Below are 18,901 nucleotides of genomic sequence, written 5' to 3'. Positions count from 1 at the left end.
GTCTGGATCGGTTAGGTACTTCCTCAAAATAGGTCTTGGCGTGTTTGATGTCTTTGTAACTAGTTGTTTCCGTGTCTTTGGAGATCTTGTTGTTTCTGATTATTGAACCTGTAATAGAGTCACGGAGTCTCCAGAAATTGTTGTTGATGGTATGCTCGTTGTTTCTACTTGAACTTATCGTGCTGCTGGATTTAAAAATCAGCAAGAGCTTGAACCGACACTTGATGAAAAATTTTACCCTTGTCTAGAACAACTTCAAACAACAAACTCAATCAAGAAAATAAAGGACAGCAATAGAAGATTAAGACCCAACACCAAACTCTTGAAATGAATCCTGAAACTACAAACTAAAAACAAAAAAGCTGAACTAAAACACACTTGATCTAATTTAGAAAAGAGGTTGAAGAAAAGAAATTGTTTAATAACAAAAAGTCCAAGTCCAAAAACTCAGATCTTAACTAAAAATTGCCTAAAACCAAAGAACAATCCTAAAAATTAAAAGAGGAAACATAAATTTAAGATGGTTGAGTTTCTCCTTTCTATACCCACTTTAGAAGACCCAAATCTAACGGGTCTGGTTCCGATACAGGGTAATGAGTACCCATTAATAGTCTAGTTAAAATTCACAAGACATAGTCAGTATTATTGTGGAACATTAATAAAATCACTGGGTGATCATATCAGAAACCTGAGTTTCTAAAACGGTGGCACATAATTGTTTATCGATTCTTATAAAAAATTAGAAAAAAGATCCATAAGACGTACGTAGTCCCTTTCTTAATGGAGAACGCTAACCAGCACAACACGGCCAAGTTAAAAATGATAAATCTCGAAGGCTTAAAAAATGGCACATTATCACGTTGTCGGGTAAAAATGTAGGGTACACCAAGAAGGTCCCCTTACTCTTCCTTATCATCCCCATTATTATTATTATTATAAAAGTCCCCGTACCCCCGTGAACACCGCCCATCTTCAACCACCAATCTAACAGCCATTTTCCAAACCTCTAAAAAGAACTCAAACAGAAACCAAACTCTTCTTTGATTTCGAGCTTCAGCTCGATTCCATTCAATCTCCACCAATGGAAGAACCATCCGAATCATCATCAGATTACGGTGACATATCACCGGTAACCGAACACATTCTATTCGAGAAATACGAGATCGGACGTCTACTCGGTTGCGGTGCGTTCGCAAAAGTATATCACGCAAGAAACATACAGACGGGACAGAGTGTCGCCATTAAAGCAATCAGCAAACAGAAAATCATCAAGGGAGGGTTGATGACGAACATCAAGAGAGAAATCTCAATTATGAGGCAATTGCATCATCCGTATATCGTCAAATTATTCGAAGTGTTGGCAACAAAAGCGAAGATATATTTCGTGATGGAGTTTGTCAAAGGTGGTGAGCTTTTCGCAAAGGTGGCGAAATGTAGATTTAGCGAAGATTTGAGTCGACGGTATTTTCAGCAGTTGATAACAGCTGTAGGTTATTGTCATTCTCATGGCGTTTTCCATCGTGATCTGAAACCGGAGAATTTGTTGCTGGACGATAAGGGTGATTTGAAGGTGTCGGATTTTGGTCTCAGTGCGGTGACATCGCAGGTGCAAAATGATGGCTTGTTGCATACATTATGTGGAACACCGGCGTATGTAGCTCCGGAGATTTTAGCGAAGAAAGGTTATAATGGGGCTAAGATTGATATTTGGTCATGTGGTGTCATATTGTTCGTGTTGAACTCCGGTTATCTTCCGTTTAATGATCGGAATTTGATGGTGATGTATCGGAAAATATATAAGGGTGAGTTCCGTGTACCGAAATGGACTTCACCGGGTTTGCGCCATCTTTTTTCACGGCTTCTGGATACGAATCCGATTACTAGAATTACCGTCGATGAAATTATTCAAGACCCGTGGTTTCGGAAAGGCTATAAAGAGGTCAAATTCCATGAATATGATAATAATCTGATCAAAGAGGTGGATCAAGAAAACAACGGCGGTTCAAAGTTCTTGAATGCGTTCGATATTATCTCATTCTCTTCGGGGTTTGATTTATCGGGTTTGTTCAAAGATTTCGATAACTCCGTCGCGGTAGAAAGTGATCGATTTATTACTGCAGAGACGCCGGAGAACATTACGAAAAAGATCAGTGAAGCCGCGGCGAAAGAAGGTCTAACGATGAGGAAAAAAGATTGGAAACTAATGCTGGAAGGGCAAAATGGGAAATTACTCGTCGGGATCGAAATGTATCAGTTGACGGAAAAGTTAGCCGTGGTGGAAGTACGGTCGTGTGAAGGTGTTTGGAAAAAGAAAATCCAGCCGGAGCTAAGTTCACTGATTTACCAACCGGAAGCAAGTGGATCGGGTAATACTAATTGAACCCGACTAGACGATTTCGGGTACCCGTATTATTCACGTCGGCAGTTCCTTGGCGTGTTCGTCTTTATTTGCTGTTGTTGAAAAAGCAATTGTATGTGTGAATAAAAATTAAATAAAAATATAGAAAAAAAATTAATATATAGGGAGAAATATTGAGAAATGATACACCGGGTTATGTTATAATTTTTTGCCCGGTTTATTTATTTCAAATTTCTCTTCTTATTTCGCTCTTCAAAATTTCCGGCTTAATTTTAATTTTATGTGGTTTTCTCATTTTGCTTAAAGTTTTTGTGCAATTATCTTCGAAAACGATTTGACAGTTCCGTTGCATATGTTTCTTAAAACTAGTTATTCTGGTAAAAAAAAATATTTATGGATTGTTTTTATCTTATACTTGTATTATATAAAATTGGTTAAAAAGATCAAAATCAATAATTCCTGGGTGAAAAAGATATGTAAAATTTGATACTGTTTAAATGGACGAGAATGTAAAAATAAACAGGATGTAAACAGTTTCATCCGATCCATTTTCAAATATTTTTTTTTATTTTTAATTTACCTCAAGATGCATCCAGTTTCATCCTCGCGCTTTTTTAAATTGAGGTCAGGATGAATTCAGTTTCATTCTTGCTATTTTTTTGATGTCCATTTCACTTGAGTATAATTTTTTCCTCGTTCTCGAACCTATTTGATACAACAATTCTTCAAGATAGTGACGCATCTTTGCTCATTTTTGGCTATATTTTGACATTAACCAACATTTTTTAGTGTTTTCCTTGCCTTGGTAAAGAGTGGAGAAATGCATATAAGAAAAAGAAAATCATGGCAAGGATATTCGACTTTCTCAATAACGCCAAGCAAGTGAACCAAAAGAACAGAGAAGCAAAAGAATCAAAACGTATCGATGATGACAAAATCACAACCCAAAAAACTAAAATTCCCGTTGATTAATCGTACAAAATTTATTAGTTAATTATAACCTAATGCAATTCATATCTGTGACACTAATAATATTACAGTTGAAAAACAATCAATAAATTATTGATACAGTCGGTTCATTAATTATGAATTAATAATGTACGTAAGAACAAGATTAGAAAATAAATTTTGTTGGTATAATTAGTCATTAGAGGCTCATCCACCACTAATACACATTACTTTAATGCTTAATTGGTGTGGCTAATTATGGCCAAGGAATGCTAATCTTACCTCATGATTTGTACCTTAAAAATACTAAATCCTTGCTTTGTTAATGGTAACTGTTATGCGCTAATGACGTGCAGTAGTTAAAAATCTAGATAATGACTGATTAATCTATTTAGTCAAGTAGGTTCAAGGCCTTTTCATAACCTATTTAGGAAAGCAATGTTGTGGCCAACTATCTGCCTAACTCGCCTGCCGAGCATCTTGACAGTATTTGGATACATAACCTTCCTGGCAGCCTTCTCTCATTGTGCGATTTTTTTCTTTTTGAATCGGTAGAGAATTTGGTGCCGGCGAGTTTCGAACTCAAGTCACTGATACCATCACCCAGTAACTTTATCATTGGTATCATCATGTGAAGCTCAACTAGTTTATCTAGATATCTGCTGCTGCAAAACGTGTTCATTAAGTCACACACTCTCTTATACCTAACTTGATCAATATACAGTTACTTTCAATTGCATTCCATGAATTTAATGTCCTTTGCAGCTGTGAATGAGCATATCGGTTGATGTGTGTTGCTTGTACTTGCTCAATTGTTACTGTTCTGTGGCCGGTGGATCGAGAAGGTTTGACCCGTCTCTTGATTTACCCCTACCAAGCCAACGAACTAAATGCATGTTAACGTTTTCATATCAGAAAGAAAAAAACCACTGCATGTTTTCATATGAATCATTGCAGAATGCACGCTATTTTTAATGCATGCGCCTGTCGTTGTGTAGTTAGCTTAATCACTATTAAGCGAAAAATCTATTCATCTGAATGTAAGGAACTGGGGAAATAGACTGTTATAAATGCACCACCGCGCTACCAGCAAGCAAGTAGAATTAAGCAGCTATACTAAGAGGCGTCTTTTTCTGTACTTCTTATTTTCTTATCGAGGTTTAATGGCTCCTAATGCTAGAAATTAAGAAATTTAATGAAATTGTTAAACAAGGTGCCGCTACAATTTAAAAAGTCAAGTTTGCCATTCCTCCTAATACCAGTTCAAGTTAATACATCATTGGATGATTACGTAAGCAAAAACTAAGATACTGTTTCACTAGGTTTATGCACATAAGTAGCAGCTCCACCCCTTTTGAGGTAATAATAAGGGAATAATGGTAAAGTAAATTTTGTTGCCTTGACAATCAGTAACATAATCAAATGAATTGACCAAACAGCACCAAGTCAAGAAAATCTCACAATGAGTTATATATTTTGGGGAATTGACTAAAATCAGTTTCAAAAATAATTATACTGATTGTTATATTTTTGGATTATTACACCTCCCTGCTTGAGGTTGTAGTTGAATGACCATAGACAGGATGATGATAAAGTCTTTATGAATAGATTAGTAGGAAGAATGTTATCAGACACTTCACATTACAGAGCACAGAAATCTCAAGAGACGTTATTGTCCAAGTAAACTGCACGAAAAGGTAAGTAAAAAGAGTGGATCTTTGCTTTAGTTTTGTGTCCCTTTGGAGTTAAGCTTAGAGGAAAGAAAAACATGATTTCCCATTGAAATCTTTGGCTTTGTGTGGGGTGGGGATTATTTGTTTGAATTACTCAACCTAATAATATATCAAAACTCATACTCATCTGTTCCTTTATAATAGTTTGGTTTTGTTTTTAGAGAAAATTAAGAAAATTAAGAGAACTAATCATTGAAAGTGGTCCACATGACACTTGTCATTAAAAGAAGTGAAGTGAAATGGTTTCCATGACACTTGTCAGCAAAAGAAGTAAAGTGAAATAGTCCACATAACACTTGTCATCAAAAGAAATTAAGAGAAAAGTGGTCCCACAAAACTAAAGTAATATTTAACTTTCCCAATTAGGAAACCAGCCTATTTTTTTGAAGCATCTATTTATAGAAACCAGCCTATTAAAAAAGAACGGAGGGAGTACATAATAGGTTAGGTCCCATACTTAAAAGTCTCTCTTCTTTTTAAAACAGTTGTAAATCTTTGAGGATGTAGTTTGTTTTAGGCCGTGAACATCATGAATTACAGAGTTTTAAATATTATTCGGATTTTCAAATTATTGTTTTAGTTTCAGCTTTGCGGAAATTAGGAGGAGACCCAAAAAAAAAAATATTCTCATTCTGAGGCCCACAATTAATTTTAGGTACCGTGACACCCATAATTATATGAAATTATTAAAAATGTATGCATGACGGATTATGCATCCGCATGACGGGTTATGCATCAGGGGTATAATTGGCAACGCAACTTGGATATAACATATCTAAAAATCCGCGCCTTGGAATTTTACAAATTTGATATCGTTGGAAATATTTTTAAGAGAGCTACGCAACGAGTACAAACAACAATATTAAATTTTTGTTTTTCACGAAAAAATCGGAGGTGATCATCATTTTAGGCAAAATTTCGAAAACTGACTACATAACCATTATGCAGCCACCAAAAAAGATGCATAACACATTCTGCAAACGCATAACGAATTATGCAACCATTTTCTCGACTGCATAACAAATTATGCATCTATAACAAGTTATGTAGCCATTGTTTTGGTTGATTTTAGTGCTTACATAAAAAATTGATGCATAATGCATTATGCAAACATATTTTCGGATGCATAACAGGTTATGCATCCATTTTCTCGATGCATAAAAGATTGTGCAACAAATTTCTCGATGCATAATGCATTATGCAGCCATATTTTCGGATGCATAACAGGTTATGCATCAATTTTCACTACTGCATAACATGTTATGCAAATATTATTGTAGGTGCATGACAAGTTGTGCAGTCTTTGTTTTTGTTGGTTTCAATAGTGACGAAAAAGTTGATGCATAACGTGTTATGCAACCGTTTTCTGGACTGCATAACAAGTTATGCAGTCCATAACCGTTTTCAACCGTTTTATGCAACAAATTTTGTAGATGCATAACAGGTTATGCATCCATTTTTATAGTTGCATAACAACTTAAAACAACACCCAACAAACTAAAAACCAAATCTGATCTTGACATGTTATGCGGTCATAACAAACTCTATCCGATGCTGAAAAAAATTGGTACCCAAGTTAGCTCACCCTACTGGCTTCTAATTAACGCCACATCCGCTGCAAACAACCCTTGTACTCATCCCACAAACGCACAACAAACTAACAAGGAAACGGTGCGGTCAAGCAGCTGCAGCTGGTTATGTTCTTGTTGTTTAGCCTTGACCAAATCTTCCACAGCACTAACCAAATTTGCGAATCACTCTGCACCCTTTTCTTCCTTCTTTTCTCGCTGCCAGAACTGTACCAAACCCTCACCATAGACAACATGTATCCTTCGATATCTTGCTGGTTTCAAACCCACGACAACAACACACAACACCCACACAAACATCTGCAACAGCATTTGTTTCTTCTCCTCTTCTTACACGACCCAGATAATCAACAATGCCCATAGCAGCAATCATTGTAACAGCTGCGAACTAGGTGGTAATAAGATGGTGGTTCAGCTTTTCTGTCGAACAGTTGATATACGCTACCTGATGGTGTTGTTGTATGTTGAGAAACCATCTCCTTCAGCTCTCCAATTCCTGCAATTTCACATTCAACATAGCCCAATAACTCCACTTCTTCCAGGAATTATAAACTAGACTCATTCATCATCAATTACTGTCACAATCAACCACAACAACAACATCTCTTGGACAGAGAAAAGAGGGGATGTAAGAAATTCTTCTTTCCTGGCTCTCTTGAGTTAAAATACAACCCAAACTTCTACATCATCTCGATCTCCCGATTCTTCGAACACAACCACCAAAACCCATTTAATCAATCAGTCCCAGATCCCCTTTTCTTTGTTGATTTCAGTTTTGCAACTTCACCAAATTCCTTATCTGATCTTCTAAAACTTCATTCATAATCAATTACATCAACAGATCAGACCCTAACTTCTTCCTCTCAAACATTACCTCAACTGTAGATGATTCGAATCACAAACGAACCCTTGAATACACCCAATCCAGTTGACAAACGGACCCAACTTGGTTACTGCAATTTCTAATCTCAATCGAGATTTTGGACTCCGTTGATAGATAGGAAAGAAAGTTGTAGGGAGATATGAATCTGAGAAGAAGAAGAAGAAAAAGAAAAGACCGAAACATAATTTCAGAAATTATGGGTTTGAGAATAATTTTCTTCCAGAAAATGGGTGCGCGCCTGTGTTTTTCTGAGCGTGGGTTTCATAGTAGAAAAGTCTGGGAGAATGGGTCTCTCTGTAGTTTTCACTTCACTTCAGCTTTAGTTTGATTCAGAATTGAGATAGTTTAGGCTTTATTAGTGTTTTCATACTGGCCCATTGGGCTCATTATGCATATCTAAGAACAATTAAGAAACAAATGAAGTAGTCAGATGAACCGAATGTGCCATGCATGCATCCCATTCTATGCCATGCTTTGTTTCAGCGGAACTGCAATGCACTAATCTATAGCTCCCTTATTTTACAAGCCTACTTCTAGAATTATAAAGTACAGTGTTGATAGTGATAGACCATTTGAATATCCATTCTACATACGGAATTTGATACATCACCAACCACTATCGCTAACAACTATTTTCAAAACCTCTAAAGAGAAAACAGACGCAAACTAAAACTCTTATTTGATACATCACCAATTAATGGAAGAAGTATCAGGATCATCCTCCGGCCGGTGATTTCACCAACAACCTAGCACATTCTTTTCAAAATATACGAGCTTGGTCGACTGCTCAAGTTGCGGTGCACTTGCAAAAGTACATCACGCAAGAAACGTACAAACGGGACAAATTGTTGCGATAAAGGCATAAAGCAATCAGGAATTAAAAAAAAAAGAAATCGTCAAAGGTGGATTCCTGACGAACATCAAGAGAGAAATCTCGATTGTCAAAGTGTTAGAACCAAAGATATATATCTCCTAATGGAGTTTGTCAAATGTGGTGTGAGCTTTTACCCAGGTTGCGAAATGGTTTGGGCTCTTTAAAATTAAAAATTCAATAAGAAACATATAGGCAGAAGATGAAGTGATCTAAAACAACCTTATTATGCAAGCCTACTTCTAAAATTACACAATGTATAGTTGATAGACTATGGTGGGTTTGATATAGGGTAATAGGTAGTAAACAAACATAGTAGAAACCGAACTGGTGTGCGTCTTGGAGGTGCAGTAGCTTTGGATCATTCCTACTGCTGAATTTAGTAGCTACAGCGTAGATTTCCCTGTCCGATGTCATTGTAGGTGTTTTTTTTTAGAATGATTTTTTTTTGGGGACCATGGTGTACTTAGTACACCTATCCTATAGTTATAAGGGGTGTCTTGAAGTTGTAAAATAACTTAGTTACCCTTTAATTAAATAAATAAATGTATTCTTATTTAATTTTTTCAACTTTTAAAAAAAAAATAATCAATTTTTTTTTTTTTTTTTGTATTTGGTTCGGATAGGAAAAAATAAATAAAAATAGTCAAACTGCCTGAACATAAAAGTTTGGTTAGGAGAAAAAAAATTGCGAGTTAACTGAACTAAACAGATAAAAGTTCGGTCAAGGAAATTTTTTTTTGCGAACTAACCGAGCTAAACATATTGGTTTAGAAGAAGAGTTCGGTTAAGGATTTTTTTCTTGCGAACTAACCGAACCATAAATATATGGGTTTACAAAAAAAGAGTTCGGTTAAGCTTTTTTTTATGCGTTCTAACCGAACTAAGCATATGGGTCTACAGAGAAGAGTTCGATTAAGGATTTCTTTTTTTGCGAACTAACCGAACTATAAATATATGGGTTTACAAAGAAGAGTTCGGTTAAAAACTTTTTTTTGTGTTCTAACCGAACTAAGCATATGGGTCTATAGAGAAGAGTTCGGTTAAGGATTTTTTTTTTTTTTTGCGAACTAACCCACTTTGCATTTGGTATTCTATACAAAAGTTCGGTTACAGAAAAAAAAAATTGTATTAGCCGAAGTGTTCTTCATGTTTAGAAAGTTCGGTTACCAAACAAGATTTTTTCTAAAGTTCTACTAACCGAACTTGCTACTGTAATTTCCATCTTCACTCTATTTTGATGATTACTACTCATTTTTTTCAATCAAAAACGAATCAAGAATAATGGGTTTGTGGACAGTTACTACTCAATTTTGATGATTAATACCCAAACCTATTTTGATGATTAATACTCAAACCTAATAAAAGAAAAAAAAAACTGAAAAAAATAATAATATATATATATATATAATTTAAAAATTGAAAAGAAATTAAATATTAAAAAAATTAAGTTAAACAAAAAATAAAATAAAAGTTAAATTAATATATAAAGGGTAATTTTGGTATTAACGGAAATATTTGGATAAGGTGTGGCTTTGGTTTACTTCTAAATGTCTTACCAAAAATAGAACCATGGTCCCCTCAAAAAAACTGTGGTCCCCAAAAAATCATTCTTTTTTTAGGAAGTCTTTGTAGGTGATGGTTCCCAAACCGGTGTTCAACAAATCGGATGTAATACATTACCAAGCCCATTGGGCTCAGTATGTAGTACATCACAATAGAAAAAACAAGAGAAAATTAGGGGCAGGCCCATATTTTTTTTTCATATCGTTAGGCCTACAATTAGTTTTGGATCCAGTCGCACCCAGAATTATTTAGAAATGTTTAAAAAGTGCAGAAGTACACTAATACCCTTCAGCGGTTTCTTCAGTTTCATTAAGTGCATGAACGGTCAATGCATTTACTTTTCACCCGTTACTTTCTTTTCTTCTTCACCAGTTTTTTTTTTCCTCCTCCATTAACTCCGTAACGGATCTACAGAGAAAAAAATTCTCCATCATTCGAAGAAATCGATCATTTTAATCAATTATTGAAGTTGATTAAACACTAGAAATCAATTTCAAACTCTAGAAAACCCTAGAAACTACTTACAGTTTACAAACCCTAGAATTCAGTTCATCAAAAATGGATGAAACACCAATAAAAACTCGGCTTCAGAAGTCGAAAGAGAAGAAATCAGGTATTAAAACTAGTTTAATCGATGGTATTCTTGCATGCATTCAGTCGATTTGATTTATTTATTTTCGATTTTAACTTTGGTTCTTGATGTTGATGACCTAAAAGACGAAGAAGGAAAAATCAAGTCGAAGAAACAGGAAAAAAAAACGGTGAGATTTATCATTAACTTCATCTGTTAGTGTTTGATTTTGTTTTTTCCAGTTTTTTTTTTTTTTAATTTTAATTTTTGTTGTAGTAACTACCGATGATGAATCAGAAGCCGGTAATCCGTTAAAAAGAAGAAATATAAGAAGAAAATGTTTCTGGTGAGATTTTCATCCTGAATATGTTTGCCCATAATTTTTTTTGCTTTATAACTTACCCAATCTTCGATTTTAACATCATTTTTACCTGTTGATGTTGAAGATGAAAAAGGAGAAAGTGGTAGTGAACAACCACTGAAGGAGATGATAATGAAGGCAAAGCACGATGCTGTGACGAGAAAGGAAGTCTCTGGTATGCATTTTCACTAGTTCATGTGTGATTCATGTTTGCATAACATAACAAGTTATGCAGATAAAATAAATGTGCATAACTTGTTATGCAGTTGCATGACATGTTATGCTTACCAAAAAAACCTGCATAACACCCTGTCAAATTACCCATTCTTAAGTTTTAGTTTTTCATTTTAATCTACTTCAGTTTTAACATCATTTTTACCTGCTAATAATGATAACCTAGAAGATGGAAAAGGGGAAACTAATGGTGACCAGCAACAAAAGGAGACGAGAACCAACGTAAAGCACAACGCTTCCAAGAAGAAAAAGAAAGTCTCTGGTATGCAACAAAAAAAATCTGAATAACATGTATAATACAGAATAAAATAATTGTGCATGATTTGTTATGCATATGCATGACAGGTTATGCTTACCAAAGTTACTGCATAACCTGATATGAATAACTTTTTTTTTGTGTGTCAAAAAGATCCTGAAGCAACCACCCCATCAAGGAAGTCGCAGAGATTGAAAGATCGGGTATCACCTATTTCACCTAAGCCTGAAACAGAAAATAAAACCAAGAACAAAAAGAAAGATGGTGAGAACTTAACTTGCCTACATCTTTCATGTTTCCGAACATTCCTTGATCTTTTCTGTTATGCATGATTTGTCCTTATTTTCTATTAGATTCTGATCGGCAAGCTGAGGAGCAATTAATTGCGAACACTAGTGCATCTAGAGTTCAGGATGATAAAGCTACTAAGCGAAAAAAATAAAGCAAAGAAAGCTGCACCAAAGGAAGTTTTGGATGATGATACAAAGAATGAGGATGATACAGAGAAAGCTGCACCAAAGGAAGCTGGTAAGATTTGCTTGTAATTTTCTTTTTGTGTGATATATTGTTTCTTTGATGTGATTGATTTGTTTCAATATTGATTTGGTCTGTTTCAGTCAAGCAACCTGTTTATAAGTAGAAGAAAAGAAAAAGATTTGAACCCAAACAATCAGAAGACCTGAAATGAAAGAAGAGGGAAAAGCAAATTAAAAGATCCGAAAGTGAAGATGAAAATGAAGAAGAAGAAGAACCTATTCAACAATGTGTCATCTATAAACCAGGTGCGTTGAAATTCCTGTTATGCATCAATTAATAAACTTCTCTTGATCATTTACCTGCTAGTTTTGTATGCTTCTTTAAAAAAATGCATAGTATATAGGTTATGCAGAAAACTGGGTGTGCATAATATCTCATTTACCTGTCTGCTTACATTTTAGGAAGTAGTGCACTATAGGTTATGCATGGTAAAAAAATGTGCATAACAGTTTATGCAGATGCCTGAATAAGAGACATAGGAGGTTATGCAGTCAAAATAGCGGTTCTAACTTAGTTAAATGAATTTTTTTTGTTCTTCTATTTATGCAGTTAAACCTAAACCCAAACCTGCAACTCATGGAGGTACTTATAGAGAAGGATTTCTAAGGGTACATACCTTGTTCACAAAAATGAAGGAAAGAGCTGGTTTTACTCCAGTGCAGGCTAGTATGATGAATGTGAGTCCATTTGGGAAATTCTATAATTGGTTATCTACTGCGTACATGTCATTGTTGGATGGTAAGAGCAGCCAGCTGATGGATGAGGTCCTTTTATCATATAACCATGATGATTTAAGTCAGCATTCATTCAAGGTGTCCAAAAACAAGTCTATACAGTTGACGGATAGTGAGGTTGCTGTTACTTTTCAGATGCCAAGAATTGAGGAAATAGAGGAAGAAATATTCTGACTTTAAAGGAAGAGATAGAGCTGACTCAGTGACTTTCCATCGTCAAGCAATTCCCACTCAAAACATCGACAACTAAAGTGAGTACATATCCCAAATCACGGGTAACAAAGGTTTGGGTAGATGATATTCAAATACTTGTGTTGGAAAAACTTGATAAGAAAGGTCGTGAAGAGGAAGTTGTCTTCCTTGTCTGCCTCTACATGCTAGTCGTCTTGTTCTTTTGTGGGTCAATGGGAGACAATTTGGACGTCTCATATGTTGGTTTGGTGAAGAATTTGGAAACCATGGACTCTGTATCATTTCCTGATCTGATTCACGAACACCTAATGGACGACATCAAAACTATGAAACAAAAGAATCGTCTTATCAGGAATTGCACTGGTTGCGCTATATATTCTCTTGTGATTTTTTTTTCACTTAATCTCCGTCAATAAATCAAATCTATATAATATATAATTAGTTATTATTTTTTGTAGCTTTGGTTGGCTGAGCACTCTAACATAGCTGAGTTGGCATCCGACATCAAGGTCAGCGACACTGCTACACCAAGAGCTGGAAGGTGGGCCTTTGCAGCAATGAAGAAGGCAATGCTCAAGAAGCATATTACAGACTTAGAGGTACTTTTTTATGAACCTTTATAAATTACTGCATAACATCTTATGCAGATGCAATTTTGAATGCATGACCAGTTATGCATTATTTAAAAATGACAAAGTGTGAAGAAGGGTGTGAAATATGAGTGCATAACATGTTATGAACCTTAAAAAATAATTGCATAACTAGTTATGCAGCTTCAATGTTTAATGCATGATTTGTTATGCATTGTTTAAAATATATGTATAACATGTTATTCATATAATAAATATTGTTATATTTGTTATATATACATTCCCCGATGAGTGTTATTAATCATGTTGCAGTTTCATGAGAGATTTAGAGAGTACATTCCAATGGAGTTGGAACTCTGTGAACCAAGCGAACCAAGAAACAGGAAATATATATATGAACTCATCGGAATGGATCTTGAAGAGAACATGGGCAAGTATGAAGCAACATTTCTTGATATGCTGCAGATCATTGAACAAGAAACGTGTCCCGATAGTCCTGGAAAAAGGTTGAATATTGTTCAAGAAATGCTACAGGACATGAAACACTTAGGAAACAAAAAAAAAATGGAAAAGTATTCAATTCTGACTGGTATGATGATCTGAAGAAGTTGCTCATTGCTTCAGGAATAAAAGAGGAGGTGCGAGTGGAATCATTAGGTGGCCCTAGCGCCGATACATCATCAGCTGAGCCTAGCGCCCCACTGAGTCAAAAATTTCCAAAGGAATGAGACACTTGTTGAACTGGTATCTTCAACTGATCAACCTACACAAGAATCATTTCCGGAAATTATCAAACTTGATAGACAATACCAAACTGCTAGTCAGGGACTCCAGTCTTCACTTTTCATGGACCTGGAAAAAGCTGTTAATCTCTCCAGCGACAAGAAAACAAACACGCCAGAGGAATTGCAGACAACACCAAATATAGCACAACTCAAGAAAGAATTGAAGCATAGGAAAAATAATTTTTGGCGTGTGATGATGGTGCTGTAGGAGAAGATGGTGCTGGAGGAGAAGATGATGAACATCTTCCAGAAACTCAGAAGAAAGCAGAAGTAGTTGAAGGGCCCACATCTAATCTCCATATTTCACAAGGAGATGGTGCTGGAGGACAACAACAACAAGCTGTTGAGATGCCAGAAAAGCCAGTCACAGAAAATTCGCAAACACCTATTGTTGAGATGCCAGAAGAGCATGTCGCAGAAAAGACGCAACAACCAGTTGTTGAGACGGCCGTTGCTGCAGATAAGGAGATGTTCACTGAGACGGCCAGTTATGTGGTGAGGTGCCTGGAAGAGAATACTACAGCCACAGAAGAAGCTGCTGAAAACAAAAATTACTCGAATGAAGCCGCACAAAATCCCTCAACTCCAGCCACACAAGATGCTGAAAACAAAGAAGACTCAAATGAATCTTCAAAGGAGGAGATAAATACACAAGCATTGGTACAAAAAATATAAAACAGATTACATATTTGAAAAAGCATGAACTGCTTGACGTTTTTTTTAATGTCGAATCAACTATATACTATTTATTATTTTTAGTCAACTATATATTGTTGTTGTTTTGCTGTTTAATCAACTACTATTTACTTAATTTCAAAATAAATTGGTTATATCTAACACATTTTGGATACATGAATCTGTAGGAAGAAGAACTAGAAGAGGAATTTGTTCCAAGAACAGAATTTGCAAAGAAGCAACCTGTGAATAAATACTCTACTAAAGGAAAAACAAACCAGGCAGAAGAGGATGGGAACCAACTAGGAAGCAAGGTAAAAAGAATCAAACAAGGTATAACATGTAATGAAAGGACAACCAGTATACTACTCAAAGATTGTGACCTAGGGAAGCAGCAGAAGAAAAAAGACAAGCTTGATGAGAATAAATTTGAAAAAGAAAATCCTCGTACGTCTACTGGCAGGCCGTTCAGAAAATTACCTCCGCTGGAAAAAATGGAATGTTTTCAAGATTACAAAAGATACAATAGAACCAACCTTGATGGAAGTATTGGAGACATACTTTGGGCATGCCAACAGCTTGTAAGTATATAAAAACTACCTTTATGCTTGTTTAGAAAAATCAATGCATTACAGGTTATGCTTCTTATGAAATAAACGCATAACAAATTATGCTTCAAAAAAACCCATGCATAATAAATTATGCTTCTAAAATAATCCATGCATAACATAACCCTCTAGTTTATGGTTCTGCCGCATGTCACTTGAATAAATATCTCATCAATTATGTCTTCTACGGAAATTCGTCTTGGAGTATCAGAGATGGAGAAGACCCATACTTATGGGATATTCGGATTCACGGGGATGTAATAAGGAAGCTAATGAACAATGAATACCTAGAAGAACAAGTAATACACTTTTACAGTTACATGTTGTTCAAGAAGCGGAAAAATGAAGAGGATGATGTGAGTATTCAACAGAGGTATGTAGAGTCTGCAATCATGAGACCATATGCTTGGGTAATTCAAAAAAATAAAATAATTTCCCAACACTTTAACTTTTAAAACTGTTACTTTTGCTACATAACAAGTCATCATAACTAGGTTTTCTGCATATCCTGTTATGCCCATATTATTACTTCTGTGTAACATGTTATGCAACTAGTTTTTAACCGCATAACAAGTTATGCAACAACATTTAAACTGCATAACAAGTTATTCAACATTGTTTCCTACACCTGTTATGCACCCTTTCAATTGCATCCATTAACTTTTTTTTCCTAAAAAATATTTCTTTTGTAATTCTTTATTAGAACAAAGGAAAAAGATGGGACTGCCAAATATGTTAGAGAATTCATCTTGAATCTCCCTATTAAAGTTGAGAATTTTTTTATTCAAATGAATTATATGACAAAGGAAAACCTTGGTGGTACACATTGGACATTGTTATATTATGACTTTTCAGAGGGTGAGTGGAACTTCTATAACAATGTTTCCAGCTATAAAGTGAAATGCAAAAATCAAGATCTTATAATGGCAAAGGCTTGTATGCCTTATTTGATCCAAAGATATGACGAACTGAAACTATCATCAGAAGTCGTGGATATAAAGAGGGAACTGCTTGTATACAAGGATATTTTTTCCAAGATTGTTCCTGAACAAGGTGATCACCCCGACTGCCTCATATTTGTATGCTACTATATGAAGTTGAGTATGAAGTGTGGAGTCAGACAGAAACGGCTGAAGTTGGGAAAGGAAGATGCAGTAGCAAAAGCCAACAAGAAAAGACTAAGTTTGTTATTGAAAATGCTGACAGATCCTGGAAACAGTTGGGAGATAGATGCCAATGAAGACGTCTGGGATGAAGTTGAGCATCAATGTGATGAAGCTGTGCGTAAATGTTCCTGATGCTGTGAATAATTGAAATGTTCAAACGTAACTTTGTTTTAACAACCTGTGTGTTGATAGGTTGAGCAAATTAACTTGGGAGTGAAAACTAATGGGAAAGTAGTTGGTGTGAAGATTAACTTCAGTCATTAATTATGTGTAATGTGTTGGTATGTGATAAGTGCATAATTCATATGATTTTAGTGTCCATTCCATACTTGTTTTAGATATTATCTTGCATGTATTCGTATTATTACTCTTGTTTTCTCTCATTTTCCTCTATTAGGTGAATCATCCAAAAAGTATCTACAAAGTGCTGAAAATATCTAGGAACATAAGTATTCCAAGTATTCAAGTGTCCAAGTCCAACATAAGTGGAAGAAGTGCGACGAAAAGGAGCCAAACGCTCAAAATCAAGAGAAGGGCCAAAAAACGATCTTAACTCATTCAAATTAAGGATTTCTCATCATCATTTTGAAGAGCATTTAAAGATAAAAAGAATTCAAAAGGAATGAGGTCATTCCAAGTTCGTATGAAGAAGTTGTGGCCAAAACAAGCTTTTATTGAATACTGAAGACAGTAAAGTATGCGGACGGGTATGCATACTTTAATTCCGAAAATTTCTGCTAGAATTTGAAGTTCTCGGACTGAGTATGCGTACTTATCAAGTAGGAAAACGTGTATTCATACCTTGGAAGGCCTAAGGTCACGTTTGGAATCTTTATGTCGTATTTTCGGGTCGGTTTCTTAAACCTAACTAAATACTTGAAGACCAAGCAATGTAAACCTATAAAAAGGTATTAGGTCATAGAATCAATCATCTCATATTATACTTTTGTTCTTCATTAATATTTTAGGGTTTACCCCTTTAGGAGGAAACCGGGTGATTGTGTAATCATGAGAAACTAAATCCTTTGTTGATTAAGGATGAATTCAATGTTTTAAGCGTGAATATTTATTAATAATACAAATCTATTTGAGAGTTTCTATCATCATCGTTTTTCTTTACCATATCTAGGGTTTATGAGTGATTCTTAGATTGATTTGGGATGCATACTTGATTAGTCTATTGATTGTTCTATTGCTAGTAGAAGTTATGAGATAAGTAATCGTCGATTAACTCTCTACACAAGTAGAAACCGCGAGACATTGCAGAGGGATTCTATGGAGGAATCGTCTGTGAAGACAACACCAGCAAGTAAACCTTGATCTAAGAGTTTAACTACCGGGATCAAAATAAATTCACAAAGCTTAAGGCGTTCGATTGGATTACACCTTGAGTGATCTACTACTTGGGGGTTCGTTGGATAGAATCTGGTAGTCGAGAACTTCCATATCCAGTGATTGAAGGAGTTTTGGGAATAACACTGATCTAGCTGTTATTCCACGGTTGGTGATGAATGGTTCTTACGAACAATAGATAAGTATTCTAATCTTTTTAACTCTTGGTAACGGCGAAGGATTCCTTAATCATCTATTTTTTTCTTTATTGTCTTTATATTTATCTTACAACCAAACCTCCCTTTGTTATTTATTTTATCTTGCTGATCAAATAACCTATCAATTACACAGCTCTCTGTGGGAACGATCTCTTACTACCTCTATATTACCAGTTAATTAGTGGGAAATATATTTATTAATTTGTTGAGCCTACGTCAAACCATACAAATTTTGGCGCGCTGCCAGGGAGCAGTTGCTAATTGATTTGTTATTTGTTTAGATTTTTGTTTGTTTTTTTTAGATTTTTGTTTGATTTTCTTGATCTTGTGAATCGTCATGTTTCCTTACGGAAATAACATGTACGGAGCACAAGACCAATCATCAGATTATAGTGGTAATCAATATGGTTTTCAATCTCTGTCATATGATAAATACCAACCATCCTATGGGTATAATCAAAACCAATCTTTTGGCTATGATCAATATCCCACAGAACCTTATGGATATTCACATACATATCAACAACCTTATGACGGGTATGTAAGTGGAGAATCACAAGAATGGGAGGATAGTTATGCTTCTAATCATTTATCTCCTGAACTTGAAACAGAAGTTTGATCAGATTATGCTTTATTTAAAGGCCAGTATGTCCACACTGGAATCACTCAATGAGAAACTAAGCACGGATAAAA

At 35.3% G+C, this 18,901-nt stretch overlaps 1 protein-coding gene across 1 annotated transcript; it reads left to right on the top strand.

Moving 5' to 3' along the window:
- The first annotated feature begins 941 nt into the window (after positions 1-941).
- LOC113357821 (CBL-interacting serine/threonine-protein kinase 14-like) lies at positions 942-2,653 on the top strand. Its single transcript, XM_026601304.1, has one exon. The coding sequence runs from the start codon at positions 1,082-1,084 to the stop codon at positions 2,378-2,380; it is 1,299 nt and encodes a 432-aa protein (XP_026457089.1). The 5' UTR covers positions 942-1,081; the 3' UTR covers positions 2,381-2,653.
- The last annotated feature ends 16,248 nt before the right edge of the window (positions 2,654-18,901 follow it).

This window comes from Papaver somniferum, chromosome 3 (genome assembly GCF_003573695.1).
Source record: "Papaver somniferum cultivar HN1 chromosome 3, ASM357369v1, whole genome shotgun sequence".
In the NCBI taxonomy this organism is placed as follows: Eukaryota; Viridiplantae; Streptophyta; class Magnoliopsida; order Ranunculales; family Papaveraceae; genus Papaver; species Papaver somniferum.
This window is presented reverse-complemented; position numbering and strand designations above follow the sequence as displayed.

Coding starts and splice junctions, on each gene's coding strand:
- LOC113357821 (XM_026601304.1), top strand. CDS start 1,082: ATGGAAGAACCATCCGAATCATCATCAGATTACGGTGACATATCACCG.